This window comes from Orycteropus afer, unplaced genomic scaffold (assembly GCF_000298275.1).
Source record: "Orycteropus afer afer isolate SDZICR_OR568_19922 unplaced genomic scaffold, OryAfe1.0 scaffold00026, whole genome shotgun sequence".
NCBI classification, from domain to species: Eukaryota; Metazoa; Chordata; class Mammalia; order Tubulidentata; family Orycteropodidae; genus Orycteropus; species Orycteropus afer.
The window spans coordinates 3934099-3943933 of NW_006921613.1; the positions used below are offsets into that span (position 1 = coordinate 3934099).

The window sequence follows — 9835 nt, forward strand, 5'->3', positions numbered from 1 at the left end:
AACTGCCAGCCTTCTGGTTAGCAGTCAAGTGCCTTAAGCACTTGGCTCACAGATCTAAAGGAAATGGTCCAAACCTCCATATTTTCTTTCTCCAGGAAAATTCAAATGTACAAAATTAAAAATTAGATTCTTCCATTTAAAATATGAATTTCATGGTACATTTGTTCCATAGTTTGTTCCCAAATGAAATACAGGTTTTAGAGTAGTAATGAATTCTAACTCTATGTTTTAAGATCACATTTCCATGGAGCAGAGAGGGTTAGTGAAACTGTTTTAAGGGGCTGTTTGGACCAGAATTATTTTCACTAGTCTCCTTAAAGTGTATACATAGTCACCAGGTTCTGCTTACCAAAGCTATGCACACCCCATTAAAACAAGAGGAAGAGTGTCTGAGGTGTGTAGTTGTTGTTACATGCCGTCGAGTCAGCCCCAACTCATAGCGACCCCTACTTGGGTTTCCGAGGCCGTATCATTACGAAAGTAGATTGTCCAACCTTCCTTCTAAGGAGTGGCTGGTGAGTTTGAACGTCAGCTTTCTGGTTAGCAGTCAAGTGCCTTAGGCACTACCCTACCAGAGCTCCTGTTGTCTGAGGTGTGAGCACTGCTTATGTGACTTTGGACCTTGGGCAGGTCTCCTTTGTTTCACTTAGCAGATGTGTGAAGTTACACAGTTTCTAGCCTCTTTGCTTTGCTCTCTTGTCTCCACATGGGTGGTTAGTAACAGCACCCGCACCCACTCCTCTATGCCAACACACATATGTGATTTATAATACATAATTTATTTTATTTATGACTCATAAGTAATATGTGTATGTTGACAAGATATGAAGACATGGTTGTAGAATTTACTGCACCAAATGCCAACAGATAAAGGTCTGTATACTTAATAGTATATATATTTGCAGTGTTTGGCTTCAGATAAGGCAAGTGTGGCATCATTTGTTACTGAAGGATATTTTTGGTTTATTTTATTTTTTCACTGAGTTTCTTCATATAGATAATGCCCACTTTCCTGGCAAATGATGTCCGGAACAAATGCAATGCAGAAATATGTTACTTATGGAGATAACAATTTAAGTCAAGGGTTACAACTTGTGGAAAAAATGAAACATTTGAGCCTACATTTCTTTAACAGAATTAATGAGTGTAATGTGTTTATGTGAAATTATAGACTCCTGTACTAGCTTCGGTTTCTGTTCATAATTTCTATTTATATATCAAGAAAAGTTACCAGGAGACTAACCTTCAAAACTCCAGACCTCCTTATTATTTTCAATAGATACATTCTCTATTTCTAAATATATTTGTTATAAGGCTTGGTTTCTTTAGTGCATGATACCGTATTTTCTATTTAATGAAAGGGAACCAAAATGTACAGAAAATATTCATAAGTAGTGATTTGTGTGATAAAAGAATCCATGGCACCAGTGTTGAGCTGGTCTTTCTAATTGACTAGCCTGATGTTCTTGTCTCTGTCCTGTTGCCGTTAATTGACTATATTGTTTTATATTTATTCATTAAAAATACGATTTCTACTTCGAAGGAATCACTTTGTTACTTTGTAGCTTTTAAGCTGATGCCATGAACTTATTTTTCTTCTTAGATAAAGTCACATCTATAGATTTTTCAACTAATTACATGTCTGCCAATAAATACTTAGAGGATACATTTTATTTCAATTTATTATTTGTGTTTACATTGTGTGTCCCTGGAAAGATGTGTGGGACTGGAAGGAAATGTTTCAATGGTGTTTATTTCTACTTTTTCATTGCTCTCTTTCTCTTTCTTTTCTTCTTCTTCTTTTTTTTTTTTTTTTTTTCTTCTTCTTTTCACTCTCTCTTTTTTTAATAGCTCCAGTCAGTCTGGTCAAGCATGACAGCAACTCAAACTCGGCAAACTTCCAAGACGCTGAGGACATGCCTGACTGGTGTTTATTTCTCATTGTTCATTGCTCTCTTTCTCTTTCTTTTCTTCTTCTTCTTTTTTTTTTTTCTTCTTCTTTTCACTCTCTCTTTTTTTAATAGCTCCAGTCAGTCTGGTCAAGCATGACAGCAACTCAAACTCGGCAAACTTCCAAGACGCTGAGGACATGCCTGACAGATGTGTCTTGGAAGAGTCTGAGCATCCAGGTGAAAGCCATTTAAAAATAGTCAAGTATAAAATGATAAATTTGACACAGCTTTGGGGTCCTTGGAAGGGTGTGGGGGAAGAGGACATTGTAATGCTGTTTTCTCTTAGCAGCTGCACTATCAAATTAATGGTCACCTCCAGGGGTCACAGTGTGGAGCTGTTATCTTTTCCTCTTTCATCAAGAATTCAGTCCAAGGAAGTACAAAGGCTTTAGGACTGAGAAGGGAAGCTGACACTATTAGTTCATTATCATCAATTTTAGGCTAAACTAGTTGATAGAGGCAGAGATTCAAAACTGGAGACATGGCAACATGTTAAATATTTCAAATAATAGGATCTTGAGGAGAGTCAAGAGAAGGTGGATAGAGAGAAAAGAGAAGCCAGTTGTCATCTTTACAATTCAATTTACCTTTCTAAATACAAGCAGGACTCATGCAAACTGTGATGAGGATTTCAGCATGACAGTAACGGATGTTGTCAGCTGTTTATAACAAAGCAAAAGAAAAAGAAAACCCCTCCTCACACAATAAAATCCACCCTATGTCAAAGTTGCTTATGTTTGTATTTTCTTTGTAGAAGAAAATAGGCAGAAATATATTGGAAGAATCCTGTCAGAAACATTTAGGTTTCTGTTTCCTATTTTGTTTTGTTTTAAAGTCCGTCCAGTCATAACAACTATTTCTTTTTTTAAAACTGTATAAAAGTTGAATGACATTCCTAGACCATTACAAAGCCTTAAGGTTCTTGAAGGTACCTTATTACCATGAGTGAAAAAGTTAAATACTACCTGCCTCACACATTTAATATTTTTCTTTCCTGTTTTATCTGGCTGCTGTATACCCCCCACCACCCTCTTGCATCTTTGTGTGCTGATCCATGTATCATATTTTTGATTCATCCTCTCTGTGGCCTGTCAGCTTAGTTAAGAGATTTCCAAATCTTGTAGCCTTCGCTGACAGGAGGCAGCTGCAAACAGTCCCCTGATCCTTCCCGGAGGAGAGCTACTGAGATTTAATTTTCAGTGAAAGGTGCAGCCTGCAATCTATGTCAGGTCCCCTAAGTCATCTTGGAACCCCAGCAGGCCCAATGGAGGTGGCATTGTATTTCAGTTACCTCTTCTCCACTAAGATTCCTCAAAAGATGAACTGCCGGTGTGCCTCATTTCATCCACACTCCTACTTGTGTTAACATCCCATGGAACTGAGACATGGCATCTTTAGCAATGACAGAAAATTTTAACCAGCAAATTAACCCCACCCCCTGTCATAATATCTAAAGGAAAAACCTCAGCCTCACTTTAAAAGAGAAAAGATAGGAGTAGTGCTAAATTTCTATTGTAAACATTACTTAAAACTTACCCTTAATTTTGACGAAAATTGCCTAATTTTGACTAGACTTTAAAGTATGTTCATCAACAGCTTTCTAGCAACCCTTTTTTTTTTTCTCTGACAGTTAAATCGAGTAAAATTTTTACAGAAGTAAGCATTTGTTGTTTCTGGTGAGAATAGATCCGATTTATACCATTTCACAAGAAGAATAAATTTCAGTCATCCCTTCATATGAGTGGAATTGTGGTGGGATTCAAATAGGATGTACTTCATCTAATTGATATAAACAAAAAGATATATTGGAAAAGAAAAATTCATTAGAAAATATAGGTGCTGATAAAGAATCTTAACTTAAGAAGTAAGCACTGTTCTGCACATCGGACATCATTAAACTGGTAATAAAGGATGAATTACTCTGGCTTTTTCCTCTGTCCATTCCTGCATTTTTAAGACATCTTGCCTTATAGGCCTAGAAACCTCTTGAGAGTTCACTACTGGTCTCACTGCCTTCCACTGAGAATTTGTGGCTTGGTTGTCATGGAGACATCGTATTTCTCCAAGAATTGCTCATATTGATCCGTGGCCAGGCGTAAATGGCCAGGCGAGTGTGAGGAATAAAGGGGGCTGGGCAGTACTATAAAATGACCAGGGCTTGTGGGTTGGAAATAAGCTCATAACAAACACTTAGGTAAAAAGAAAGAAGCAGTTTTATTTTGTTTCAGGATTTCTTTCTGCACTTTGGACCATTGTCTTCTTTCACTATGAACTGAAAGAAACTTGTTAGTCACTTGTCATGTCAGATCTTTGGTGCTTTCCTGACACAGCTGTCAGCCTTCCAGCTCTGTTTAGTTTAGGGACACACAACAAAGAGGCAGTGGCATGAATTATTTATTGCTCCTCGTGTGGATAAAATTCTGTGATAAGAAATTAAGACACTTCTGACAGAGGTGCTTGTTTAGTAAGAAAGATTTTGATGAAAGAGTGTATTTCCTCGAACTATGAGCATTTGGGAGGCAAAATTAGTAGAACTGTACATGGACAAAGATAAGTTTTGTAGTTCTTGTGTGAATTTGGTGGCATAAACTTTCTTGAACTGTGAAAATATGACTATCCACTTTTCAGTGGCTAAAAATAAACTTCCAAATATCAAGTCATTCAAAAGTACCAACTCCAAAACGAGAAACATTACTTTGGTGGTTTAGTTACCTCAGTAAACAATGTGTGAGTGGTGTTTCTCTAAAAAGTGTTAACCACCTTAGTTAAAAAGTAAAAACAAAATTGGGGGTCATTAACTGGTGCACTTTGGGAAAATTTCTTCAAACCAGTAAAGTTGCTTCACTAGCTAAGCCTATAATTAGGTTAGTATACTTGTTATATGGAAAGGGGTACATTTACAGCTGAATACATTGTTCTTTCTTTTCTCACCTGGAAGATTACCACTCAGTTTAAATTTCTTTTAACCTTTTCATCTACATGCAAAAGCCCTCAGTTACAAAGTTCAATATGGTCAGTCTTGTAGCTCAAATGGATATTGACCTTACATGGTTTTATATTTGCGATGCTAAGTGACTAATATATTTATTACATCATTTTAAATGAATTGACTAGTTGTTGGAACAGCATATAGAAAATGAGAAAAAAAAAATCTTTTTCAGAGCCAAGCATGGTTCAAAAGTATTGTCTCATACATTATTCTCTCAAAATAAAGCCTTTAAACATCATTTTGCTTTAGCTCTTATACCTCCATATTTCATATGCAGAGAGCAAGAAGGACAGCAAATCTCAGAAAAACTAAATTTTTGAAGAAAGCCAAAATCAATATTTTAAAAATGTTGATAGAGAATTTTTAAATGTCATTAATAAATCAAATTTGCAGAATTTATATAAAATGGTAAGATTGACTTTGTGAATTGAGTCTCTTTAGGCATAATGAGTAGATTATTTTTACATCGACATCTCTGCTCCTTTAGCACTGAATTGACTAGAATGACCCATTTGTAAATGGACTGTAGTCTGCATATAGGTCATAGTTCAGATGCTTTGTGAAGTAGTTGTTCACCTGGTCTCTAGAGCACTCTACCTTATTCAACATGCCGCTGTGAGCTCTTTATTGGTTCAGACCATATACCCAGGTGAGTGCTTGGAGTCCATTAAGATTGGCAAAGCAACTCTAGACCAGAGCATCCCTGTTACTGTGACCCTGCTGGTGAACCTGGAGGCCCTCTCTGATAGGTGAAGGTCTCCCTCAGCAGTGTCTGTTCTTTGGAATAATTCATTCGCAAAGAGTTTTGACTCACAGGTGAATCCCAGATTGAAGTTTCTGACTTAGACTCTTTGAAGTCTACTTGCTTCTTCACTAGCATTTATATATTCCTAAAACCGCTGGGAATAACTTTGCTGAGAATAACTTTGCTGTTTAGTAAGTGAACTCTAAGACAACATTGTGAACTCAGCTCCTCTCCCCACCTCCACCCTTTTTTTTTAAGATTTTAGGGCCATAGGCTTTGTTTGGCTCTTAAAACCTAGTTGCTTTTGAATCAAAAGAAAGAGATTATTATAAAATTTATTCTATTTAGTCTTTGTCCTATTAACTTCTTAACTGTTTTCTATATCATGATTAAATCTCACTCCCCATTCTCCAGAACAAAAAAGTGTCCCTAGCCCCTCATCGTTGCACTCATATGGATACAAAATTTAGTGTGGTATTCAAATTTTTATACAGGTGTTAATGAAAGACCTTGAGCTTGTATTACCTTACTGTCTTGGAAAACTAAGAATTTTACTTCCTAATGTATTAGGGCAGTGCATTCAAAAGTACTTTCAGCTGAAAATAACAGTGACAAGATAGAGCTTGAAGTAAAAAAAAATAATACATTCAGATAAGAGTTTTCACATTATTCTGAAGTAGGTTATAATCAGTATGCATTTTGCCATTAATAGAACATTTTAGTGGTTTTTATAAAGCGCTTTATGTGTGTAGATCTATATACATCATTGTCAATCAATATCACATTTGCATGAATCTGATGAACAAAACTGGCTTTCTCATAGAATTTCCAGGGGATATTGCATTGTGAAAAGCCAAGGTGGATTTTTTTTTTTTTTTTTTTTCTTTTACTATTCTGGCTCATGAATCACCAGCAAAAATCAGGTAACAGAAAGTAGGACAGATTCAGGACTGGAGTGTTGGAGATGGCTGATGATGATGCATGGAGCAGAAAAAATGTGGAATGTGTGAGCAGCCCATCAATCATAGCCATCGAGGACACACTTCTTATGGTTAGTGGTTTTTTTAAAAAAAAACTGTTCTAGAAGAAGTAGGAACAAATTCAGTCATGAAAACATGTAAGCTTGTTCTTCTGGTTATGTTGAACAACATCACATTTTTTTAATTTGTCAAAAAGGAAGAATTTAAACAACAGCCTAATAATCCTTAAAGGAACATAAAGTTGTAGGCTAATATACATATTCTTTATATATCGTATATTCAGTACTTGCTTAATTACACCAGAGAATCAGCATTTTGAATTTTTGGTCAGTGGGAATGGGACTTACTATGCATGGTCACATCATTAACATAATTTTGTTTAGAAATAGTTAACTAAGACACAATGCACCAAATAGTTTGCTAGTCAAATTAATTTAAATCAAATGATATTTTTTAGCTTACAGTTACAACCATACAAGTAGTCTGAGAAATAAATGCTAGTTTGTATTCTATAACTCACACCATACTTCTAACATTTATAAAATTTGATCCTAAAGCTGCAGTTATGGGCTACTCTAAGACCAATTCAGCTGCTTATTTATGTAAATCTACTAATTTCAAACCAAATACATTATGTTGAAATTTTCACCTCCCGTGACAATTAAAATAATCAATTTATATTAGTAATGTATATAATTAAAATGTATTTACCTGGGACACTGAAGATTTATTAAATAAGGATATTTTTATTATATTCCCATAGTTCATTTTGGGATAGATAAGATGTGTTGGAATTATAAGCAATACCTATTTTTTTTTTCCTTCATCACTTCCCTCATTTCTTCATTCTTTCATTCCTTTCTTCCTTCCTTCCCTCCAGCCTTCCATTTTTCCTTTCTTTTCCTTCTTTTATCCCTTCCTCTTTCTCTCCCTGCCACTCTTCCTTCCTTTCTTTCTCTTTCTTTGTTTCATCATATAATCCAAGATATCTGTTTTCTTTTTAGGTAAGCTGAGGCATCATTCATGGATAATGAAGGTGTGCTCCTGCAAAGTCTGCTAAATGGAAACTTATCCACAGAATTGGATTTATTAAGATATTCAAAGCTTACCATTTATTTATCATTGAAAATGAGTTATATTGTTATTCGTTCAAGTACCAGGCTATAGTGGGTTTGCTAATCTGTTAGCCAGTGTATTGCATTGCTGATTTGAAGATACCCAGATTCATCTAATTTTAGAATATCATTGTCTAAGTCACTCTATATTTCTTTCTTACGTTTTTGTTAATATTTTCAACAAAGAATGACATCCTTATGATACATATTTAACACTTTTTAAAGATTTTCTTCCATCCTTTTAATTCCTGAATTAACAACAAGTAACATTAAAGCAATTTGTAACACATGATGCTTTTAAATTTGCTGTTGCTTCAGTGCATTTAACTGAAATCTCTTTCAGATTTTGCTTGATCTGTTAGATTAAGATGTTTTGTTGTAGTTGATGCTTTAATTTGAATCAATCACTCTGCAGTAAATCTCATCACTAAGCATTAAATGTTGTCAACAAATAGCCAAATCTATTTAGCCATCAATTAGCCCAAATAAGTGATACACCATATAAGAGACTAACCTTGTGTAGTCAAGTTAATTTGGACTTCTAATGATATAGAGGCTAATGTCTTCAACTAAATGTTGATTTTGTTGGTCATAGAAATTCAAACTAGGGAAGAAGAATCTACTTATGGTACATCACAATTGATCCTTATAAAGCATAAATTCTTGTAATTCTCTTCTCAGAAAGCTAGACTAGCATGAATTCTAAAACTAAAATATGCAAAACAATATAAATAGAAATAGACATAAAGTGGTCATCTATTAAGGCCTTTAGTGACCTGATTTATTTGCCATGATTTATGTTACACAATTACTGTATTTTTTATAAAATCATTAAAAAGTTTATTAATGTGCATATAGTATAAATATATATATTGCCTAGTCCCTAAAAAAATGAATGGATTATGTATTTTCTCTCTCTCTCTCTCTCTCTCTCTATATATATATATACATATACACACACACACACACACAAATAGTATATATATATATATATATGTTTGTATATATATATACACATATCTCTCTATCTATCTATATATACATATCTATCTATATATATATACATACATACATATACACACGCACAGAGCCATGTGTCATTTAACATATGAAATAGGACATTATGTGATTTGAACATTGTATGAACACTGGTATATATAGGCAGTTCCCAGATTATGAACGAATTTCATTACTAAATCTATCTTTAAGTTGAATTTATACATAAGTCGAAACAATTAAGTATGATTCATATCTAACATCAGACAAATGTTTGTTTTAGTATATAGTATATAGATGCATTAAAAACATTAAAGAAACACTTCTAGATACACTAAAACATCTTTAATATAATAATACAGTAATAATGTTTTGGTGTACATTGCAAAATAGTAATTGTTTGTTATTATGAACCATTGTATGTACCTCAAATTTTTAATATAATAGGCTTTACAGTGGTTGGGACCACAGATGTATATGTGGTCAGATGGTACCCAAACAGACATTATGTGATGCGTGATTATCTATCTATCTCTCTGGAGAGAGAGAGAGAGAGAGAGAATTGCAAATCACTTCCTTTCAGCAAACATTTTTTTGAGCACCAGCATCATATATCAGGCCTGTATCAAGCTTGTATCAAGCCTGTGCTGGGATGCAGTGGGCAGAGCAGATGGGGCAATTGGAGATGAAAACAATATGACTGAAATAACATGGTTTCTACCTGTAGGGAACTTATAATTAATGATTGACCTGAGGTGAATATACCAGAATACAGGCATCAAATGAGTATGACTCTTTAATGTAGCTTAAAATATGTGTTCTTTTCTTCCTCAAATATGTCATTGCCTGAAATTCCTTTTTAAGCATTGCACTTCAGTAACGACAGGACATTTCCTACATAAGTAGTAGAGGACATTGTCATTTTTAAAAACAGACATATATACTCCCCCACTCCCACCTCTTTGGAAACGGCAAAAAGCTGTTTGGAACTAGTTCCAAAACTCAAAGTTCTATTTTATATCTAAAACCAAAAAACCAAACTCATTGCCATTGAGTTG

General features: G+C 34.5%; 1 protein-coding gene across 1 annotated transcript in view; it reads left to right on the plus strand.

Annotated features, from left to right (window-relative positions):
- Positions 1–7726, plus strand: part of WDR72 (WD repeat domain 72) — a 315966-nt gene extending 308240 nt beyond the window's left edge. The window contains exons 18-19 of the mRNA XM_007935300.1: positions 2025–2129; positions 7671–7726. Of these exons, the coding sequence (XP_007933491.1) occupies positions 2025–2129; positions 7671–7726 (161 nt within the window). The remainder of the gene's footprint in view (positions 1–2024; positions 2130–7670) is intronic.
- Positions 7727–9835: the final 2109 nt, after the last annotated feature.